The sequence below is a fragment of the Serinus canaria genome, chromosome 2, assembly GCF_022539315.1.
Source record: "Serinus canaria isolate serCan28SL12 chromosome 2, serCan2020, whole genome shotgun sequence".
In the NCBI taxonomy this organism is placed as follows: domain Eukaryota; kingdom Metazoa; phylum Chordata; class Aves; order Passeriformes; family Fringillidae; genus Serinus; species Serinus canaria.
The window spans coordinates 16903474-16925909 of record NC_066315.1 but is presented as its reverse complement, the minus strand read 5'-3'; the positions used below and the strand labels follow the sequence as shown (position 1 = coordinate 16925909).

The window sequence follows — 22436 nt, the reverse complement described above, 5'->3', positions numbered from 1 at the left end:
CCTGTTGAGTTGCTTTTATGTGAAAGTGGAAAGAGAATTGTCTCAGAAGTCCAAGAAACTCAAGAAGTATTCCAAGCGCTTTACAATTTCCACTTTTCTCAGGCTCTGTCAGACTGCAATATAAAATCCAACTGTGCTACTTCCAATAAGTGTTTGTGTTTCTTTGTCCTATATCCAGTTACCAAGGTGTAATTTATGCCCATTTTATATGGTGCTTCTTACATGGATTGACTGCACCCAGTGGAGCCCAAGCTGGTCTAAGTTATGAGTAGGGAATGCTAAAGCACATAACACTTAGCACTAAGTTATATGAATGAGTTGCAACAGACTGCTAATGCTGCCTTCTTATTTTTGAGTGAGCTTGGCCTTTTCACTGTGATGCAAAATACCCTCAGCAGAGTTGAAGAAAGAGTCCCATAGATACCATGTCCACAGGATATTTAAATCACCTGAATCCACTATCCCCATACTCTTGGTACTGCATTTGGAATTAGAGTTCAACAGAAATATTTTGACAAAACACTATGTTATTTTTATTTTGCCAGGGATTAGCAGATTTGTGCTGAATCCCTGGAATTGCAATTTTTCCAAATCACAGCACTGTGAAGACTGTGCCAGTTCCCATTAGGAAATTATTTGCAAGTTCAAAAGTTTTTGAAGCAAGATGCAATTTTGAAGGCAATTTAGTTTCTGATTAGGACACTTCAGTCTAGATGTCTAAATGTGATCTAGGTGTCTAAACTGCTGTTATAGTCAGTAGAGCTTAGGGTTTGAATAATTTTATTTAAAATCAGCAAATGCTCAGCTCATTTGCCCTCATATTGGTATCTAGAGTCATTTGAGGTGCCCTGGTTATCTGGTCTGGCCTCCAGCTTTCTTTCACCTGGTATACCCAACTTTTCCTGTCCAGAAAGTCCCATCTGTCCTGTTCTTTCCGCCAGCTCCATGTGGATGCCTTGCTATCCTGGAGCACTTCAGGTGGCACCAGATACGAACGTGCTGGCAAACAGCATCAAGGCCCCAGTGACCCATCAGCACTTACGTGGCCCAGGGAAGGCCCATGTTTGAGTCCTTATTTCTGCTTCAAACCAGAAAATTAACCTTGTGCCTCCCACAAAGCACAGGTAGGGAGTTTCTCTGCCACAGTGCACCTGGTTACTGTGGAGCTTGGCACATCTTTCATGCTGAGCATTTTCATTTTGAATAATCAGTCTTTGCAGAAGGAGCATGAGCTAAGTCTTCTGTAACTGCTGAGCTATAAAATTCTCAGTTTCTCTCTGATTTCAGCTAATTCCAAGCCTGTGCCAGTTGACAGCCTGGTAATCTCTATAGGCTGATAATCAGACATTTCCCATGGAAATGAAAGACAGAGTCAAATCAATTGCCTGAATCAGGCAAAACAGGTATATTAAGCTCAGAGTACTGTGTTCTAGAGGCACTTGTATAGCTCTGTGCTTCTGTTTTATTGTGCATCTTCCTATATTTTCTTTAGTCCAACAAAATATGAAGAAAGAGCTTGTTTGTATCCTCATGTAGAATGGGTACAGCTTTCTGAAATCTCAAAAAAGGTTTTATGGGAATCATTTCAGATGAAACATAATCATAATAGGCACCCTGGTCTGTATTTCCTTATTAGCTTTTGTTTAATGCTGTTAGTATTTGACTGTCTGAAATGTATGTGGCTCCCATTGCTTGTTGCCTAAGGTTGTTTTGCATTACAATTTGTATCAGTTGCCAGAGGATACTTACTCAGGAAGAAGAGAAAAGAACTAACTGAAACAAGAAACAAAGCAGCAATAACAATTCAGTCTCACTACAGGGGATATAAGGAGAGGAAGGTCTTCGAAAGCAGGAGGTAGTGTTATTTTCTCTTATGTCACTCAAACGTGTCCCTTTCCAGTAATTACAGCACTGAATAACAACATTATAAGACAAGAGTGAAGAAAATTAGGATTATTCTAGATATGTATGCAGAAGTAATGTACATTTATGTGAAGGCTTTTAATGGCAGTAGCCAATTTTCTTATCTTTTCAAGCCCAAGGAATAAAGGCACATTAAGGAGAAAAATCAACAACACTGTACCTACCTGTAATGTTAATGTAACCTATAGATGAGTCTCTTTGGAATTAGCTCACAATAAAAAAATGTTCAGACAAGAATGAGATAGATATCTGCAATGAAGTGTTCTTGTTTTAAGATACTGTTCAAGATAAGTAAAGGTGATGACAGAGGAAACACAGAATACCTTTAGGATTGTGTGTATATATACATCCTTGAAATGTTAAGAGGTTTATGTCCTATGTTTTTGTTACCATTTAAATTAATTCTTTACTGTTTTATCTCATTATTTATTAATTCTTTAGTGTTTTACACAACCTAGATTCTCTTCCTGGCAATGTTCCATTAAGTTTAACAGGGATGTCCCTTTTAACTTAAGAGATGATGATGTTGATGATAATAATATTATCCCTTTTCACTTGAAGAGATACTACTACTACTACTACTACTACTACTACTACTACTACTACTACTACTACTACCACCAATATTAATAATAATAATAATAATAAAACAAGAGAAATTGTTATCTTTAATTCCAGCTATATGCACTAAATCCATACTGCAACATAACTAAACCATGTTGCAATGTATCAAATTGTCAGTACACAAAGACCACCAAAGGTAGTTGTAAAGTTGTCTCTACATCTCCTTCAGCTGTAATTTTTTTTTTCCAAAACTCTGTTCCATTCAGGGAATCACTTAGAAAGCAAGAAATTGAAAATGCAGCTATTAGCAAGAAGGAAAATTATGAAGAACTTCAAGATCCTGAGGAAAGTCCAACTGAGAGTGCCCTCCCTAGAACAGAAGAAGAAGCAGCTGCCATAGCAGAGGATGAATTATCTGCTGTGGAATTCCTTGAAGCACAACTGCAGCCAGCTCAAAATGATACACTGGAAGAAGCAGCAACTGAGGAGCCTCAAGATGAACCTGGTGCTGTCACTGACAGCAAGTGCTCTGGGTACAGTGACACAGGGAATGGAGACGAGCAACAGCAAACATCTAGTGAAGGAGAGGTAGCTCCTGTGAAGCAGAACCTGGCAGTAGAAGAGGGTAGTGAAGATGAAGAACAGGACTCTTTGGAAGAGTTACCCAGCAAATCTTCTGTCAAAACCTCAGCTGAACCTAGACCCCAGCAAGAGCAAAATAATCAAGACACACTCAGAGCAGACCGGCAAAAACAAGAATCTGCTGGGGTCCAGCCCAGGACCGACAGGGATGTGGAAAGATATTACCTAAAGCACGAAGCAGTGATGCCTACAGGAAGTAAAGGAATCACAAGAAAAGAGTCACTAAGAAGAGGCTCAAGGAAGCAAACTGAGGCAGAAAAGCAAGGTTCAGAAGACAAAGAGAAGGCAGCAGTAGTAATTCAGAGTAATTACCGGGGTTACAGAAGGAGAGGACAACTCAGAAAAGAAGGGAAACTACCTTGCAAAAGTCAAGAGAAAACAATAAAGGAGCCTACAGAAGCAACACACGTTCAAAATAAAAATCCCCAAACAACAAAAGGTAGGGAAAGCACCAGTTCAGAGGCTGAAGACTCTAAGACACTGAAGGGAGACTCAGAGAAGGAGGCTTGTGATTTGGCAGCCTTTTCACGACAGGTAAGAAGCTTGTAAGCAGTGTAGGTGGAGCATAATACTCTGAGCAGTGACAGAATGGCAAAGTTACTTTACTGACTTCTATGGCACCAAGGCTTTGCTCTCTCAACTAAGAGATTTTGTGATGTGTGTTCCATGAAAATGGATATTGTGGTTTGCAAGAGAAAAGAGCCTTTTCAGGAAGGAGGAAAAGTCAAAGACTATTGGCAAAAATAATGTTAATCTACTTTAAGTTAAATGCAGAAACTTTCAAATGTTTGTTTACCCATCAAGGTCCCTACAATTCAGTACACTTGTGAAATGTCCCTGTAAATGAAACTAAAGCTGCTGTGCCAATGTCAGAGACTTGCACATGTGCAGAGAAGTATGCCTACAGCTGTAGAAGCAATCTTGCATCAGCAAGGCCTCATCTGCCCATGTGTGTGAACCAATGAGAAGTAGCTGTAGGACTGGACTGCAGTGTTGAGTTTCGTGTATGTCTGGTTTCCCCATCTTCTTTTTTTTTCAAGAAATGAGGAGGTAAATTCGGTAGGAGTATGCACTGCAATCAGTGGAGCAATACCTTTTAAATTAATTGTCTAGTCCACTATTTAACCTTTGATTACCTAGGAACATGTATACTTATTTCTATAATAATGTAAACATATATTTTTCAGATATCAAAATTATCTGAAGATTACTTAGCATTGCAGCAAAAACTGAATGAAATGATATTGTCCCATCAGCTGAGACCTGTGATGATGTCCAACGATAAGCAAGCTAATGGCCGGCTTTCTTCTCATGTTTGTCAGTCAGGTAATGTTTAACCTTATTGTTGGCAGAATTTTCATTTGCAAACAGGACTGACAAGAAGCTACTCCTGGTCATGTCAGGGAACAAGTAGATTAGTTAATTCCAGCTTCTCATATTACTCTGACTGTGTATTTTTATATTAAGCCCCGTATCAGTACATGTCTAGAACACGGTTTCCAGATAAATACCCAAACCTGCTTGGGATTTATGTATTTACCCTTTTTTTTTTGTTCTTTTGTTTCAGTGCTGCTTTGGATTGCTGAATGACTTTAGATACACAATTTCTAGGAATATTTTTATTTGGTAAAATTCCATATTGGCTCTTGTTAACTCAGTTGTCTCTCAACTGTGTGTGCTACTGGTATGCTATGGGACTATGCTTTCAAAACACAACAGGTTTTTGTGTAAATATGTAAAACTATTTACTAAAGTTTATGATATATATGCTGAGTGAATTTTTAACTATCCACAGATACAACTGAAGTTGTTCAAAACCTGTAACTCCTACCCATGTTGGTGGGTATGTTGCATGTATTGCATGTATTGTAACTGCATGTAAAGTTTTATTAAATTCAGCATCCATTTAACTCACACATTTAAGAGGGTGTGATCTCTAGAAATACACTCCAGAGTTATTTATGTTCTGGTTAACATGGGCAGTGAAGGTTCCCAAAATGCAAACATGGTTGGAGCAGCTTGGGTAGCAGTGGGGAAGAGTACTGGGAGAATAAAGAGGACATGGGATTCTTAGCATGCAGATCATTAAGACCTGAGCTCCACCAAAAGGACCCCTAAGACCTGACTGAGCTGCTGAGATCTCTTCTGTTGGAATAGGTGTAACAAGGAATTTTCTCAGTTCATGTCCTGGGCTGCAGATGTGGAAGAAGATGAGGGAAGATGAGGCAGATAACTGGCTGTGTCTCCATTTGTGTGGCAGAGCTTGTGTGAGCTCACTGCACTGCCTCTGGGGAAGAGCTGGGATAAGATCTAGGACTGTCTCTCACTGCCCAGAGCTAGTTGTGCTATTTTCATTATAACATTGTGGATTCAGTTGTCATGTGTGATGAAACTTGTTTCTTTTCCCATGACTACATTGAAAAGATCTTAAAAGTACTTCAGTCCTGCTTTGGAGTCCTCTCAAATGGGTCAGCTGCTAAAATGAGGGCTTGGTGTTTACACCTCTTAAGTGCAAAGCAGCTGCTGGTAGGTAATCTGTGTAGTTCAGCCTGTTTCCAAGACCAAAGTCTGCAAGAGAAAAGAAATGGGAAATGGAAAACTAAGTGTCATGACCTTTATTAAAGACAGAGCAACGTTTGTGATTGTCATTAATGGTCTTATAGTGAGTCCTCTACTAAATACTGCTGATTTTTTGACAAGATAAACCTGAGAAATTAAAAATGTATGCTTAGGAAAATATCTCTTGGTTCTAACACGTTTTCCAACAGAAGCTAGAGAAAAGAGATAGATAGAGGGAAAGGGAATATACAAGTCCTTGTTTTATCAGTTAGAAATCTCATCACTTGCACAAGTGAACCAAGTGAAAATGTACCAGTATGTTCCTACCATGCACAAAATGCAGTGAAGTCTACCCTTCACACTGCTATTCATCTAAGTAGCTTTGCAGGAGACAAAAGCGTGCCAGGACTTGTCACCTGTGCATCCATCCCTGCCTAAAGGGGTGACCAGCCAGCCACTTCTCTTCCCTTTATCACTGAAAATGCCACGCTGCTGTAAAACCATGTGGCGTCACAGTGCAGAAGCTTTCCAGTGGTAAAGGTAAAGGTAAAGCTAACCTCTCCACTGAAAAACCTTTCTTGGTGTGGAATGTGAACTTTCTTTTTCTACACTTGAGCGTAATTCACATGACAGTCAAACTGTTTCTTTTCCTGCTATGACCAGTGCACACGATAGTGAAGACAATAATTCCACAGTTTGCCTCTAAGCCAGTTAGAAACTGGCTTTATCACAAAGCTGCATTGTCTTAAATAGATGTTTATTATAGCAAACATGATCTAACTAGATGCAGAGAATATTTAAGTAACAATATGCCTGTGTTCAGTTCATTTAAGTTGTACTGTCTGAAACACAGGAGTTACCAACATTCTGGATATCATATTTTCATCCTCTATGCAATACAGTAAAATATCAACAAAACTGCCAAAGATTTGAGGTAAGGTCCTGCAGATGGTGATGCTAAAATGAAGCAGGTAGATGAGGTGATCCACTGCCTTATTAACAGGGAGGAACCTTCCTGTCTACCTGCCTACATTATGTGTTACAGCAGGATTTATACACACTCATTTACAGAACGATATGCTTTTACTGCAGCTTTCCCTCTGTGGCTGCTTTTCCTGTCCTACTCTTATGAAAGCAGGGATTGTTGAGCTTTAGGTGTTCTTTAAATCATGTGGTATTTACCTATTTGTAATTACATCAGTCATTTGCCTTTATTTACACTTTTTCATCAGCTTCACTAGTTATATATGTTGTTTTACAGAATGAATGGCACGTGAATTGTATTTTATAGCTAGATAGGAGAGCTTGGCTGCCTTTGTCTGGGAGTAGGTGGCCATTGTGCAGTAACACAATTTACCACTTCCTCTGATACAATATTTTATTATATCTGCTACCCATAGAAGGGGAGGAACTGAGGGGACAGCTGATGGCATACTGTGACAAATGTTCACATTTTTTAAATGGTTTGTTTGTTTTCAACAAAAGTGCAATGTTTGCAGTTCAAAGAACATCTGAGCAAAAGGGTAATTTAATCTTAAATCCACAAGGTTAAGTTGTTCTTAAATGAGTTTCTTTGTTTTTTAAAATGCAGAAAGCAAGCTGCACTAGGTTCCTGGAAAAAACAAAATTCCCCGTGGCCAGAATCTCTGAGTAGGCTATATTTGCTTCTTACATGCTTTCAGCCAAATGTAATGGCTGCACCCCAGAACTGCACCCCTGGACTGCTAGTGAGCCTTAGGTTGCTGTGGTGTCAGAATAGATGCACAAATGGCTGCTGTCAAGTTTTTTGAGATCAAAGCCTGAAGTGAGAGAATTTGATCACTATGGGAGGAGATTTTTTTTCTTTTTTTTTTTTCCAGATGAATCATAGTGCTCATCCCTCTGCTTAATAAATGACAGTTCAAGTACAAAATCTCAGGAAGAGATTTTCTATATTTAGAATGAAATTGACATGGTATGAGGAACCCCGATGCAGCTGAGGACATTTTCAACTAAATGAGGCAGTAAGACAAGCAGGGTTTTCATCCAGGATTCCTCCTGCTGTAGGCTGTCAAAGCATTATTTACAGGAATTTAATGGGCAGGCTTTGCAAGGAAAAGGGAGCATGAGTAGCACTGGGTGAGCAGAGCAGTATTCACCAGCCAGACTTCCTTCCTTGCAAGTGAGTAGTCAGCCAGGGAACCCTGAGACATGAGACTGGAGAAAAATGGTTGGCAAGCACTGCTGGCTGCTGGCTCTTATCTACAGGAGTGGTCCTTTGGGCACCACACAGCCATGATGTAGAAGGTCTAAGTTGGGAGGTTGTAGAAGTGGAATACAGCCATTTCCATTAAATATTCCTCTCTGAAAAAGCATTAATCCCAGGTCACCAGACTTGGAGAAATGAGAGGTGCTGGAGCAAGTCCAGAGAAGGGCAACAAAGCTGGTGAAGGGTCTGGAGCACAAGTGCAAAAAGGACCAGATGGGGGAGTTAGCCTGGAGAAGAGGAGGCTCAGGGGTGACCTTATCACTCTCAACAACTGCCTGAGAGGAGGGTGCAGCCAGGTGGGGGTTGGGCTCTTCTCCCAGGCAGCTGGAGACAGGGTGAGAGGACATGGCCTCCAGCTGTGCCACGGCAGGTGCAGGCTGGACACCAGGAGGGATTTCTTCACTGAAAGGGTTGTTAAGCATTGGAATGGATTTCCCAGGGAAGTGGTGGAGTCACCATCCTTGGAGGTGCTTAAGAAACAGCTGGATATGGTACTTCATGCCATGGTCTACCTGGTCAAGGCTGGACTTGATGTACTTAGAGGTCTTTTCCAATATTTATTATTCTGTCATTCTGCATTAGTGTCAGCCAGAGACTGAAACTGCTTCTCTCAGTGGGGCTGTGGGACTTAGGTGTGAGAGATCTAACACTGCCAACCTCTGCTGTACACAATCTGAAAGTTCTCAGTCTCTTGCAGTTTCTACTTCTAGGTCTGTGCCAGAGTAATCCCTCTGGTTTTTTCCAGATTGCTAAGAATTTGCAGCAATCAGCTGTAATTTCCAAATCTGGCTGTGTTAAATTCATTATCCCATGAATTAAAAATACCTAAAAGTTACTAACCAGAAAGTTGAAGAGCAGTGCTTTTCTCAGTGCAAATCCCAAACTTGAGTAGTTGCATCCTCATGCTGTGTACAATTAGAACAGAAAAAAGGTATGCACATACATGTTGTAAGCAGTAATAACTATTAGCTTCTCATTATCAAGTCCTGGAATTCTAGTTGATGTATTTCCATTTTTATGGATTACTTTCAGCTCCCTCTACAAAACCTATACAATTACTGCTTTTCTTTTTGTTTTCCTTCCTGCTTAATTCTGAGTCTGGCTTTATACTTCTGTCTCCCTAAGATGTGGAACAGCTCTACATCAAGCATGTAACATTTCACTTAAATGACATGATGATGGCTTTGTCTGTTTCTCCAGGTATCTTAATAAATAGAGACCTTTGGTCCCTTAGATACTTATCACAGCTGTAACCACTATTTCTCCAGTTTTCAGTATGAAATCTGTTGTAAGCCAGTTAATTTACATTAGCCTCCACAGATGTTGATTCCTCGAGATTGCTGTCTTCCAAGCTTATCATTGTATGTCTACATACAATGACTAGCTACAGACAGTTCAACCTAAAGGGCTGTTGATACTGACTCATCTTTATTCAAACATTTTTTGCTCATCCTTGAGCTTTTCAAGCACATGCAGCTCTCCTCAGTTCATGTAGTTTGTGCTGGTGTTCAGGATACACATACATATTTTATACACATTTCAGCCTATTTGGAGCTTTCAGGGCTGAATATGAAAGTATTAATTTGTTGTAGAATTGAGTGTGTGTGCAACTTAGGTAGGAACCTTTGTGGTAGTGCTAAATGAGCTAGCTGAGATACTGATGTGAATAAAGATTTTTTTCTTAGATTTACTAAACCTTCTTGAATGTTATCTTGCAGCCACACTGTTCACATGCCTTTCCTGACCCTTAACTCTGTATTATTCTCATGGAGAAGAACTTCAACTTTTATTATCATCACTGGTTTTAACTTTTTTTTCTTTTTCTTTTCTTTTTTTATTTTTTGACAAACCAAGTACTGACTTGATGCACTTGGGAAGTCTTAGGAGGAAAATCCCCCGATTTCAACCTGTTATTCCATCTGTCTTCCTCCTGATAAACCTTTAGGGAATGTCTGTGTCACATCAAAGTTTTGAGTTTCTCCTTCACATTGCTCCTAAAGGGTGTGTCCTGGCAGCACCTCTTCAGGTAGATACAACAGCAAGGTGTGGGCTGGCAGCAGAGATGGGAGCCTCAGCACAGCCCAGTCCTTAGCTCTGCTGTGCTGATCACTAACTAGGATGTAGCCTTAAGCAAGTCTCCATACATCTTTGTGCATCTTATTTACCCTTCTAGTAGGACAGGGGTGGTAGTGCCAACCTGGCACTTCCAAAGCACTTCAGCAGCTACTGTGGGAATGGTTTTTGTACAGGTGTTGTAAAATATCAATTTAAATGACTGTTAGAGGGGGAACATGTTTTCCTTTTGCATAGAAAGCACATGGCCAGGTCTTGCTAAAGATACTTGAAGTCTTAAGGGAAAATAAGCTACAAGAGACTATACCATGGAGAGACTGGACTTCAATAAAAACCTTTTCTTTGTAATGGAACACAGAAGCAACATAATTGCCCTGTTAATAAGAGAATAATTTCACTCCACCTTTCTGCTTCATTGCCTGCTGCAGAAGGCAATGAAAAACAGGCCATCTGAAAAACAAGTCCATCAAACTCACCATTTATCACACTTGGGTATTTAATTTACACCCCCAACCTTTAATTTTACTATGTAAATTATTTCTGTGTTTATCAGAAACTAATAAAAAAGCAAATTTTACTTTGTATTATCCAATGCAAGTAACTACCACATCTGCTGAATTTCAGTAGCAGTGAACATGCACATCTAAGTGCAAAAGGAACTCACAGCTTCACTTTCTGGTGAAACAAAGAAAGCAAAACCTTACTGTGTAATTTGCAGGCAAAACTCAGAAATGCATTTTCAGTCCTATATTCAGTTTTAAAAAGGAATGATGGAAGTCCAAGCTTAGAAGGTGCCTGCCCTGACGTGGTATTTCTTTCTCCTCAATTCTTTTGCACAGCTTACACATATGTACAACACAAGAGCTGAGATGAAAAGCTTTTTTTACTGAAACCTTTATCATTGTCAAAATGGTATTTTTGAATGTATAAAGCAATCTTCTTTGCAGACCACACACACGAGAAGTATACAAGTAATTTCAGTTGGAATAATTGTAATCTAGAATAGAATAATGCTTTATCTGTTTGACATTGATGAATTAAATAATGTAACAGCATACACAGTGATGAATTCTTAGGGGACAGTAAAAAATCTTTGGGCATAATGAGAACCTTTTCATTGAGATTTTCCTAGAACCCCCAAATTAGCTTAATTTCATTTTTCAGATTTTCATGCAGTCATGATCTCTGACAAAATTTTTGAATGTCCTACAGACAGGGAGTTAGGTGTTTCTATTCAACAGCACTGGATTTGAAGGGATTTTTTTAAGGTAGTGTTTCCACTTTGGACTCCTGTTGTGTTTAAAAATAAAATAGGAAAGATATGCCTCTCCTCTCAAACAAATGGAAAGTCAGGTAACTCCAGGTGGCCCATTTGAAATACAGCAAGGTGGTAACAACCCACATTAAGAGCCCAGTCAAGCCTGCTGTACCTATTGAAATCAAGGAATCTCACTTATATTTAATACAGGCTACTGAAATGAATTTATTTCTGAAATTCATTGTTTAACATGTATTATCTGTAACCTGGCTTAGAAAAATACCATTGTTCTCTTAGGTGCAAAATGTTAAAAAGATACTTGTTCATTCATTACAGAAGAAGCAGTCTGCATTTCAGATAAGAAACTAAAACAATAAATGTAATCATTATCCAAATACAATTTAAATTAACATTATTCATCCTGGCTTCTCTGTATACCCATGACCTTTACAAGCCTTTATTTATCACACTTAACAAAAAACTTAAACAGCTAATTTTGCAGGAGTCAACACTGATGTATTACTGATCATTTCTCATTTTAAATTATTGTGCTACCTTACCCTTAATTAAAAAGGGTCCATGCTGTACATGGGAGAGTTTTTATTTCTGTCATGTAAAAGGGTTTTTGATGGTCATAGGGGAACAAAATGGTGTTAAAGTCACTTCATGTGGAAGTTGATTGTATCAGCAAAACACATTTTCGTAATTCACTGGGATCTAGATTCCCATTCCAACCTCATATCATATTCATTTATGAATGAGATGTTTTTTCTCCTGGACTGTCCTTAGTATATCTGTGATGGGATAAGGACAAGATCAAACCTCACTGGATAATGCAAGACACCTTAAGACACTCTGTTTGTTCTCTGTGCTGTGACTTCCTTCACCACCCCATGACCCATCTCTGCCATTGGTGTTCTGCTGCTGTGCATCCCCCTTCTCCTTCATCATGAAGGAATTGCTGTCGCTGGTAACATTTCCTGTAGCTGAAGGGAAGGAGACCAGGCTCACCAGGCTGCACATTTGTGGTCTCTTGTCCCTCCAGGTCCAGTTCTGTGGTCTCCCAGGCATTAGGAATCCTGCACTCAGTGTTGTCTCTGTGACAAACTACCTATGAACCCAAGCACTGTCAGAATATAGATTTTCAACAAGCAAATACCCAAGATATTTTTCTAGTTCTCTATGTGCCAGCCAATGTAATCTGCAAGTCAGTGTCTAACTCTGAATTGGGAGACTGCCAGGGGACAGTAGTTCCATTATTGTTAAAATCTTGATTTAATTTCTATTAGAGTGAAGGCATTTTTCACATGTTTGTTGGAAGTTTTTTTAAGAAACAGGGACTAGAATTTGAGTACACTAACATGGACTACATAGGATGTGATGGACATGGTCATGCTGTGTTGCCCAGTGGCACGTGATTTGGCTTGAAATGAAAAGCCTGAGCAGGACACCTGGAGGAAAATCTTCACTGTGATAATGTAGAGAACAACCTCTGAAACAGAGGCCTAATGCTAGTTCCCTCATTCAGCACCTTAAAGATTGACTTGAGTCTGAAAAAAACATCACCCATGCCACACAGGTCCCCATTACAAGGCAGTGGCCTCACAGTAGCCATTACCCTTCGGAGCCCTTTTCTGAATGTGGAGCATCAGCCCTTTTCAGAAGGAGAGGCCTGTGCCAGGCAGACCTCTGGGCTGTTCCAGCCTGGCATTCATTATTATCTGGCATTTGTCCCTGTGGGCAGTCAGGACTCAAATGGATAAACCCATTCTCTGCTGATGAAAACGTCCAAACCAGTTGCTTACTTGAATTACTGAAAGCAGTAAAAGTGGCTATGTGGATTTTTTTCTCCCTTTGGTGAAATTCTCTCCTGTTTTTTTCCAAAGGCCTCCAGTTCTGTGAAGAAATAAGCATTGCTGTGTTCTGCTTTTTTACAGCTGTGGCCAAAGTAGAAGACCCTCGCCCAATGCAGAGACCGCCTAGAAGGCCACGGAAGCCCAAGACATTAAATAATCCAGAAGACTCCACCTACTACACTCTAATACATGTGAGTTTAAGAAGCTTTTCTGGTCTAAAACTGCCAAATAATTCCCACCTAAACTACCTTTCTAATTGCCCAATTTCCATTATTCTTTTCTAATGCAGCATAAAACCTGCGTCCTGCTGAAAGGAGGCAGGCCACAAACTTTTATTTCAAATGAGACTTGAAATGGAAGCACAGAGTTCCCCAGACTAGGGAGAGCTATGTCAGACTAGCATTTACTTTTGCACCTAAACACACTTTAATTATGGGCATAAGTAGCATTTGCATTTTCAATACCCAAATCAAGTGCCCTGTCTCCATCATTTCTTTGTAAGTCACAGGAGAGAACCAGGAGAGGCACAGGTTTGTTTGGAGCTATTTTGAGTATCTAAATTAGTACTTGATCTTGCAGAGAGAGCAAATACTAAAATAAGTTGTATTAGTATGCACACTGTAACTTCCTTTACAAATGTGTCAGATTGTGATTATGAAGGCATTGGCAAATACCAACAGCTCAGGAGACTAATGGATTTGAGTGTCGCTATATATAGCCTTTGGTCCAAGTTCAGATACCGAGTGCTGCTTTCCCCTCTTGACTTCAGTGCCCTTAAGCATAGGAAAAAAGGCAAGAAGGTAAGCAGAAAGAGTGAAAATGTAAAAGCAGCTCAGAAAGCACTTCCAACAAAAAAAGCAATTAAACTGATTTGCTCGAGGTGCCTGAATCTTAGTGACCTATTTTAACAGCCGGTGAGAACCCAGCTAATAAACTAACCATAGCAATTGCTTCTCCTTTCAACAGAAGGTGTCACCAGGGCCTGTAGGGATGGTTGTGTCTGGCATACCAAAAAAGACAAACACAGCTATGTTTTATTCTGTGACTTTGAAATAACACAGCTTTGGAACGGTGATATTCTGAAAGGAAATCACATTCTTAAAAATAAATTTGCACATAAGAATAAAATTTGTTTTGTGAAAGCAAGATCAGTAAGATAAAGGACTGAAATGACAGGCATGACACAATATGTATTGAGAAATTTTTGAGAAGCACAATTCTGAAGTAAATGCCTATTTAGGAAATTAAGACCATAAAGTCAAGAATATAGTATTTTCTGAGAGCTAATTTGTTACATGGCCAGCTCCGTACCAGAAAACAGCCATGCAGCCATGGCATCAGTGCAAACAAAAACTGCAGTAGTGCCAGAAGATTTTTAATCCATTTTTACCAGCAGCTTTTCAAGGTATTAATCAATATTACCTTCAATGAGTTGTATTTTCAAGAAGGTGTGAAAAAAAGAAACCTGTCTCTCTGATGTGAAGTTCACTGGTAAGGGAAAGGTCCAACATAAATATCTATACGCTGAAGCTTAGAAAGGAGACCTACTAGTTGTTAAATTCTTATACCTTGGGTAAGTATTTAAGCATTAACTTTAGATGGTAGTCAGCTTTAGAGGGCAGTCAGCTTTCCCAGCTATTACGGATTTTCTACCTTATTAAAAATCTCTGTGACCTTCAGGCATTCACAGATTATTATCAAGCCCAGATCATATGAATGTGAAGAAACACAATATGAGTGCATTTTTAAAAAAACTTCTCTATCTTTTGCAAAATCAGATATTTCTCTCACATCATGCTATAGACATTAATTAGACACCTTACATTCTCACACATCTCTTTACATATCAGATGACCTGCAGGGGTATGCAGGTATAAATGAAGCCTGACAATAACCCATTATTTATATAAGGCATTTGAATTTATTTTAGGGTATATTTCTTATAATCAGCCTATCATTTTGGAATTATATGCCATGTTCATTTGCCTGCATACTGAAGTCCATCAGGATTTCTGATTCTCAGTGACTTTACAGTTCCCAGTTCTAATACGCTTTCACTCATTTGCAAGAAATACAATTAAGACCACAAAAAAAAAAATACAAAGGCACTAAAAAATACTGCCTTTGAAGTATCATGTGTTAGGTCCTGCAACATAGCATTGATTTGGCTGTAGGGATAGAACTCTATTAGAGATAAGAAATTATTCACATTCCCTATAAATCTTCTCTCCTCTACATTTTTTAGAAATCTCTTATCCTAAAGGTTCTTTTGTCACCTATTATATTGTTTTCCAATGGGGCCTTTGTCCATTTTCTTCTGCTAAACCTGTGTGAAGACTGCATTGGCATTAATGAGAATAGGATTATGCATCTTCCCACTGCATTGCTTCTACTCATGGAAATTCTCATGGCATCACACTAAATTTGCCTCAGTGAGACAGCATTGTCAACTGCATTAAAACAGCTATAGCTATTTGAAAGTTTTAGATCTCCTTTTTCTGTTCTGATCATCATTACTTTGGCTTTATTTTTCCACACTATGGCAACAAATTTGGGAGCAACAATGGTAATCTCATTCGTAGTCTCAAAGGTTCTTAAAAGAGGGTTTTCTGAGACATTTACTCATTTTCTATCATTTCTTTTCCTGAAAAATATACAACACTCTCCTACCTAAAGCCGATGAATTGTATGTTTGCATAAGCTTTCCTTTTAGTATTTTAATTACTTTTTATTTTCTTAGAAATCAATACAAGATGAAAAACGGAAACCAAGAAAAGAAAGGTAATTTTTTTTCATTATTTCACTATTGTCACTCCAGTACTCTAGCATGGTTTTTAACTGTACTTCAACCAGGAGAATAAAGCATTGAAAAAAGAATAGTAATTTGGTGATTCACAGGGGGACATGTATACAAAGTTAAAATGCAATTTTCGTTGACTAAAATCCATTATAGAATTCAGACAATCAGTTTTCCTAAAACATGGTCCTTTACCATGGTAACACAGGCATTATAATAAGATAAGGTCCACATCAAAGATAGTTCTGACACAGAAAATAATTGAAGGTGCTTAAAATTCTAGTCAAAGCAAATGGGCAACCAGTTCTTTTTTGTCAGCAAAAATACAAAGACTGTCAAAATTTTCTCCTAAAAATATATGTGTCTGGAAATAGATAATAAAAAATTAAAACAATCACTATGAATAACAGCTAAAGAAGAAGTTTGAGCCAGAAGTGTTTTCTTTCCAGTGTAACTAGCCTATTTTGATGGATCTCTGCAGAAAAGAAGGAAGCAATAGGTATATTCTGATATTCTGTCCTTCTGCATCTTAGATCCTTATGTCTGCTGCAGACCTGGTTTGCAGCTCCTGACATACATCATAGTTTTATTTTATTTGTGTTTCTATACTGAGGCTTTCCTGCTTCCCCCTCAGTGGCACTGCTGTGGCACCGTGTGTGCGATGGCAACCGGCTCATAGCTGCCAGATGAATGGGCTCTCTGCACTGACCTCAGCTCAATACAAACTGTTGCAGAATACAAATTCCCTGGCTAAAATATGTATCTTAGAGGATGTTGCATGACATTACATTTATAAAAATATGCTCACAGCACTGAGCTTTATTCAAGCACAGTTTAAATTGCACTTGATTGTGCCGCAGCTTAAAGGATTGCCTTTATGTCCACATCCCCCATGTTTGGTCTCTTTCAGCTTTTTTTCTCATGTCTTTTGGATCCTAAAAATATTTCACACCTATTGACTCCAGTCTAGGGGGAAAAAAACCTAACACACCAAAATCTAGTGTTTTCTCTCATTTGCCTCAGTTAGGTTTCACTCATCTTAAATCTAGTTAACCAGTTCCCTGACTGCATCTTCTCTCATGTGCTGACTCTGTATTTGTGGAACATAGCAAGTGAAATCAATTAATTACTTCTGGTTTATAACAACAAGAGGATTGAATTCTGAACTTCTCTATTCAGTTTCTTTTCAGGATATTATTTCTTTCCTTAGCCATTCTAAAATGGATGTTGGGATTGATTTTTTTTTCTGTATGTATAATACCCTGGACAGTATTCTCCTAACAAAATAAGAGATATCTGCATTATTGACACCCATATCTGAACTAGTTGCCTTACATTGTCTTCTTGTACTCAGAGAAAAAATAGTCATATTTAGGGAAATTATTCATCTCTTGCTCAAAGAGATATCTAAAATAGACCAGATTAATTATACCGTAAAAATGCCTTTCCTCTGAGTCTAATGGCAAACCCCAAAAAAATTCAGTTACGTCTCCTTTATGAATATATAAAAGTATTTAACATTTCAAAATTCTCAGTATCTATGTTGTACAGCAGCCACACTTCAGAGACTGATTTTTTTTGTGCCTATATTTATTTTTCCTTAGATCCTCAACACATAAACAGAATAATGGTATTTGACTGCCTTGGGTTTGTATGCTGAAAATAATATCAAAAGTTAAAACTGTTAACTTAGTGTTCTTATTTATTGACAGTCTGAGCAAAGTGCTAGATTTAGATATCTACTACCAAGAAATTTCATCTACTGACTCCAGCTCCAAGGACAGCAGTACTACCACAAGAAGAAAGAGATACCCAATTGAGCGCAGGACTTCCATTTTACGAGCTACTGAGCGGTAATTCATACAAAATAGTAAAAGGAAAAAATAAATATTATCCCTGTTGACATATTCAAAATATTCATAAAGAGAAAAGAAATGCACTTTCAAATTACACATAAATATATTATTTGAGACATTAAATTTTGCTGAACTATCTTGCAAAACATTTAGCTAAAATTTCCCATCTCAAAATGCGAATATCTGACATATTCCCCATGCAAGAGGGATAAATTCCAGTGTGATTGCTGTTCAGCCTACCTGCCAGTTTTTGGTTTCCCAAGGGCTGTATGGACAGACATTCTACATCTCTGATCTAAAATAAAATTAAACTGAAGCAGAACTGGAAAACTGCATTTCTGGTTAGGTTTTAAATGGGGTGGATGTGCACCAGACTTTCTGCAGGTTTTCTGCAGGTAGGACTCCAGCTTGACTGCCTCCTTCTCCTGCTGTCCTGTAGCAGCACAGGTGTCTGTAGCCTGCATGCGCCTCACCAATGTGGACAGCAAGGAGAAAAACCCCAAAGGAAGAGTTTGCTCAACCTCCTCTCTTCCCACATAGACTTCAATAGAGAGTGACCACTACCAGGCTAAGGAAATTTGTATTCTCACTTTTGCCAATGCACTCAACAAACACTGCACATGCAAACACACAGCTGTGTATCTTAACATGATTGTATCTTCTTGCATGTTCCTAAATGTAAGCTCAGAAAACAATCTAGGTCGAAGTCTTAAGGGAAATGCTAAGCCTGAGATGAGCACTGAATATGAAAATGCATCTGTAATAATAGAGGAAATGTTTGTAAAACATTCAGAGTGTAGAATGTTTTGTGCACCTTACATATTTCATTTTTGGGCTTTTTTTCACGTAGGATCTAAATTAGTTTCAGGAAAGTGAAGACATGTAATTAAAAGTGAGAATATAGGGAATTACCATGTAGTTTACAACCATGAGAAAATACTGCATTTCTAAGGTGGTTAATTACACCAAATCTGTCACCCTGAGGTCTGGTTTAGGTGACAAAAGTTTTGCTACTGAGCTTACTAAAAACTATTTCTTACTCTTCACTGTTTCCTGTTCTAATTGCAGCCTATGTAGCCATAGTGAAACAAAATATGTGTAACTTCTAAATTTACCATTACCTCAGAGGGCAGATGAATGCAATTAATAAAGATTTCTGCACGTCAGTATCTCTTGAATAGGGTCACCAGGATATAAGGACTGTACAGCCATTCCAATCTACTTCAAGAAGTGAAGCATTGAGTTCTTTGTGTTTAGCAGTTTACCTTTGACATTGGTATAGAACCAGTAGTGGGGGCACCTTAAGTTTAGAACACTACCAATTTTTGTAGTTATTTTACAGTAATTTACTTTTTAAATAACTGTCTTTTATTTTTAATCTTGGTCCATGGTAACAGCTGATGCCACATCACTAGTCCAGCCTGTCAGAGGTGGCATCCAAAATGCATCTTGCCATCTGAAAATAAAATGAAATGAGATGGATGCTTACAGTGAACTCCAAAGGCAGGAGGTTAAATACAAAGCAAACAAATTTATGCCAACTGAAAATCTGGTGCAGTAACCATCAGGCAAACGCTACTGCAAAGCATCCCCATGCTCTCAACGTTTTTATGTCCTTTTATTATGTCCCCTTCATAGGAGAACATGTTGTTCTTCTGTGTTCATCTGCTTCTAGCATATAATGTGTTTGTTCCAAGGTGCCTGTTTTGTGCAGCACAGGAAGAGGCCTAGCAAAGTCAGCTGATTTTTTTTCTTTCTCCTTTTATTTTTCCCCCACAAGGGTGGAGGTTAAGCAGTCGATTAGGAGTGTTTGCCAAAGTAAATGTTTTGACTTTAATTTCTAAAACACTTCTGTGCTTAATCCCTAGGTCGAGGGTTGCAGAAAGACCCCTGGAAGAGAGCAAAGCCGAAGATAATCCCTATGACTACAGACGACTGCTGCGGAAGACCTCACAGCGCCGGCGCCTTATCCAGCAGTTCTAGCTGCTGCTGCTGCTCCTGCTGCCATTTGGCTTTTATTAGCATAAATTTTTTTTATCATTTTATACCATGTGTTTCTTTTTTTTTTTTTAAATCTTCAATGTTTCAAGTTTATGTGTGTGTTCATGTGGATATGAATTACTTTGGTTTACAGCCCAACACCATTGCAAAGGGACACTGTCAGTCACATATCCTATTCTTCCCTAAAAAAAAACTCAGCTTTCCTTCATGTACCATTGCTACAACCTAAAATTATTAAACAGCTTAAGTCTTGTTTACTTTCTTCAGTGCATATTTCCTTTTTCCATTCCATCAGTCTCACCAAATCAAAAAATTAATTTACTTTATAGTTCCCTAGTTAAGCTTTCTAATTTCCATACTCAACTTCAGAAAACCTTAGTTATTGTTTCTAATAAATTGTTTTACAGGAAAATAAAATGCAAGAGCACCATGGGGGAATTTCTGCTTATTTTAGTTTACATTGCTTAAATTTTGGGATGACCTGTTTGTGGCAAGTGTCCCTCTAATGAAAATGTATACAATTAACTGGGTAGCATACTATGACAATTTATTTCATTATTGACTTTACTGTAAAGCTAGTAGCCAGTTTTAAAAGTCAATATTGTGTGTATAATCTTTATGTTGGAGATATCCATTTATGGGAAGTATATCAAGCCCTCTCCTCTGCCTCTGAGCTTTGTGACTAAGTGATGAACTTCTAAATCATGTTTGCTTTTTTCTCATTTGCATTAGGTTTTTAGGAATCTTAATCTCTGGGGTACCAAGAAAGGAATAGAAATACACTCTCTGGTTGATTGCTACTGAAATGTAATGATCATTCTTAATCAGTTCCACTAGAAATTAAATGAAAATAAAAGCAATAGCCCCAGCGTTCAAATTTCCCCCTGATTCCGTATTCAAAAGACCTTATTTCACAGAAACCACACAGATAATTGCAGCACTTCCTTTCAGGATTCATAATTGCGTGTTCCCAGCTGCAAAGCAAGAGAAGGCAAATTTCATGATGCCAGCATAAAGGCCTGATCCTACTCGGTTCCTTAGCTCTCCTAAATGTGACAATGGGCGGCAGCAGTCAGCCACAGGGGCTGGGTTTTGGCCTTTTCCCCAGAGACAGATACCCATCGCTTCCTGATCTGCAACTAGTTACAAGGCTGTGCACCGGATTAAAACGTACTGCAATGTAAAATTTGCTATAAATTGTTAAAATTTTGAGATCTGTTCTAAAGTTGCTTTGTCATGTATTAATAAAACAGTAAATAAAAATGTACAAAGCAGTTTGGTTGATTGTGTCTAAATTACATCCAGAACCAACAAAACACTGTGGACTGGGGCATGTGTGAGCAAGGCAGGGAAGGGCTCGCAGCAGTCTCTGGCCGCGGCAAGCTGGAGTTATTGTCTACGTGCAAGCCAGTGTGATGCGGCAACTGGAACACAGACTGTAATTTCACACGAAGAGATGCCTGGACTGGTTTTCTTCTGCTTTCCCACCACAGCAGTGTTTTAAAGCATTGAGCCATTTCTGTGAGGTCTCATGGTGGACACTTCTCATAACCATGTGGGTGCCTACAAAAAGCAGAGAGATGCCCCGGGCTGAACACAGGGCCTTGCTGCGAGCAGCGTGGGAGCCCTGCGTGCCCAGCTGTCTCGGCAGAGCCACATTCTCACCTGCTGTGGTCCGCCTGCCTCCCACCAAGGCCGGGGCTCGAAATCCCTCCTGTGCCAGAGGAGAGGCTGCCGCGGCAGGGAAACGCTCCCGCGAAGACCCGGCTGGGTGGAAAAGGGAGGTTTGGCTGCCTTCATAGACGTCGTGAAGGGAATAGGAACAGTTGTTCTCGTGCTCTTCCCGTCTGGCCGCCGGGCCCTCTGCCTCATCGGGGCTGGAACCAGGATGGCGGTGCCACCAGGGTCCCCAAGCCGGAATGTCGCAGGAAGCCGCCGGGAGCACCCCGGGGCTCCAAGGACACGCGGGGGCAGCCGCAGCGTCGCGCGGGTCTCCTCCAGCACGTCCGTACGAGCCAGGATGCCCCTGCCGGACCGGGAGCAGGAGGGACAGCGGGAGCCCAGCCCCCTGCGGGCCCCTCCACAGCGCCTTTTCCGCGGCGGCCTGGCCCGACGGGGCTCCAGCCGATGGCTGTGGGCCGGGCCGACGGGACGGCGGGGGCTCGGGGTCTGTCTCTTCCCCACCCCGGAACCGCCGGCGGCACAGGCTGGCCCGGGCTCGGTGCCGCCGCCCAGGAGCGCCCGGCTGGCAAGTGCGGAGGTGCCCCGGTGCAAAAGTGGGAGGTGTTGTGGGGGGATTTCCCTTCGCTTTGCATCTTAAAAGACTGAAGACACTTCCCCGTAGTCCCAACCTTCCCCTCGAGGTACCAGGCTGGACCACCGCGGCCACGTACGCCAAGACTTGGAAACTACCATTCCACTCCGCTCAGCGCTCTCGGCCCGCCCCGCCGGGTCGCATGGACGGTCGGTAGGGTGAAGACGGCACAGGCACCCTGGCTCGCCTTCTGCCCCCAAGGCCGCTGCAGCCCCAGCTCAAGCAGCGCCTGTAGCTCGGGTCTGCCCCGAGTGCTACCGTCCTCCCACCGCCGCCCCTCGCTCCTCCGATGCAGCAGGGCGCGGACACGCCTTAGAACACTGGCCGCCTCAGCGGGCACCTCTG

General features: G+C 40.2%; 1 protein-coding gene across 1 annotated transcript in view; it reads left to right on the top strand.

Annotated features, from left to right (window-relative positions):
* The window catches only part of MYO3A (myosin IIIA), a 105907-nt gene extending 84872 nt beyond the window's left edge, over positions 1–21035 (top strand). Inside the window, exons 28-34 of the mRNA XM_030228286.2 lie at positions 1732–1855; positions 2754–3663; positions 4317–4455; positions 13205–13314; positions 15864–15904; positions 17633–17773; positions 19645–21035. Of these exons, the coding sequence (XP_030084146.1) occupies positions 1732–1855; positions 2754–3663; positions 4317–4455; positions 13205–13314; positions 15864–15904; positions 17633–17773; positions 19645–19759 (1580 nt within the window). The 3' untranslated portion in view covers positions 19760–21035. The remainder of the gene's footprint in view (positions 1–1731; positions 1856–2753; positions 3664–4316; positions 4456–13204; positions 13315–15863; positions 15905–17632; positions 17774–19644) is intronic.
* The last annotated feature ends 1401 nt before the right edge of the window (positions 21036–22436 follow it).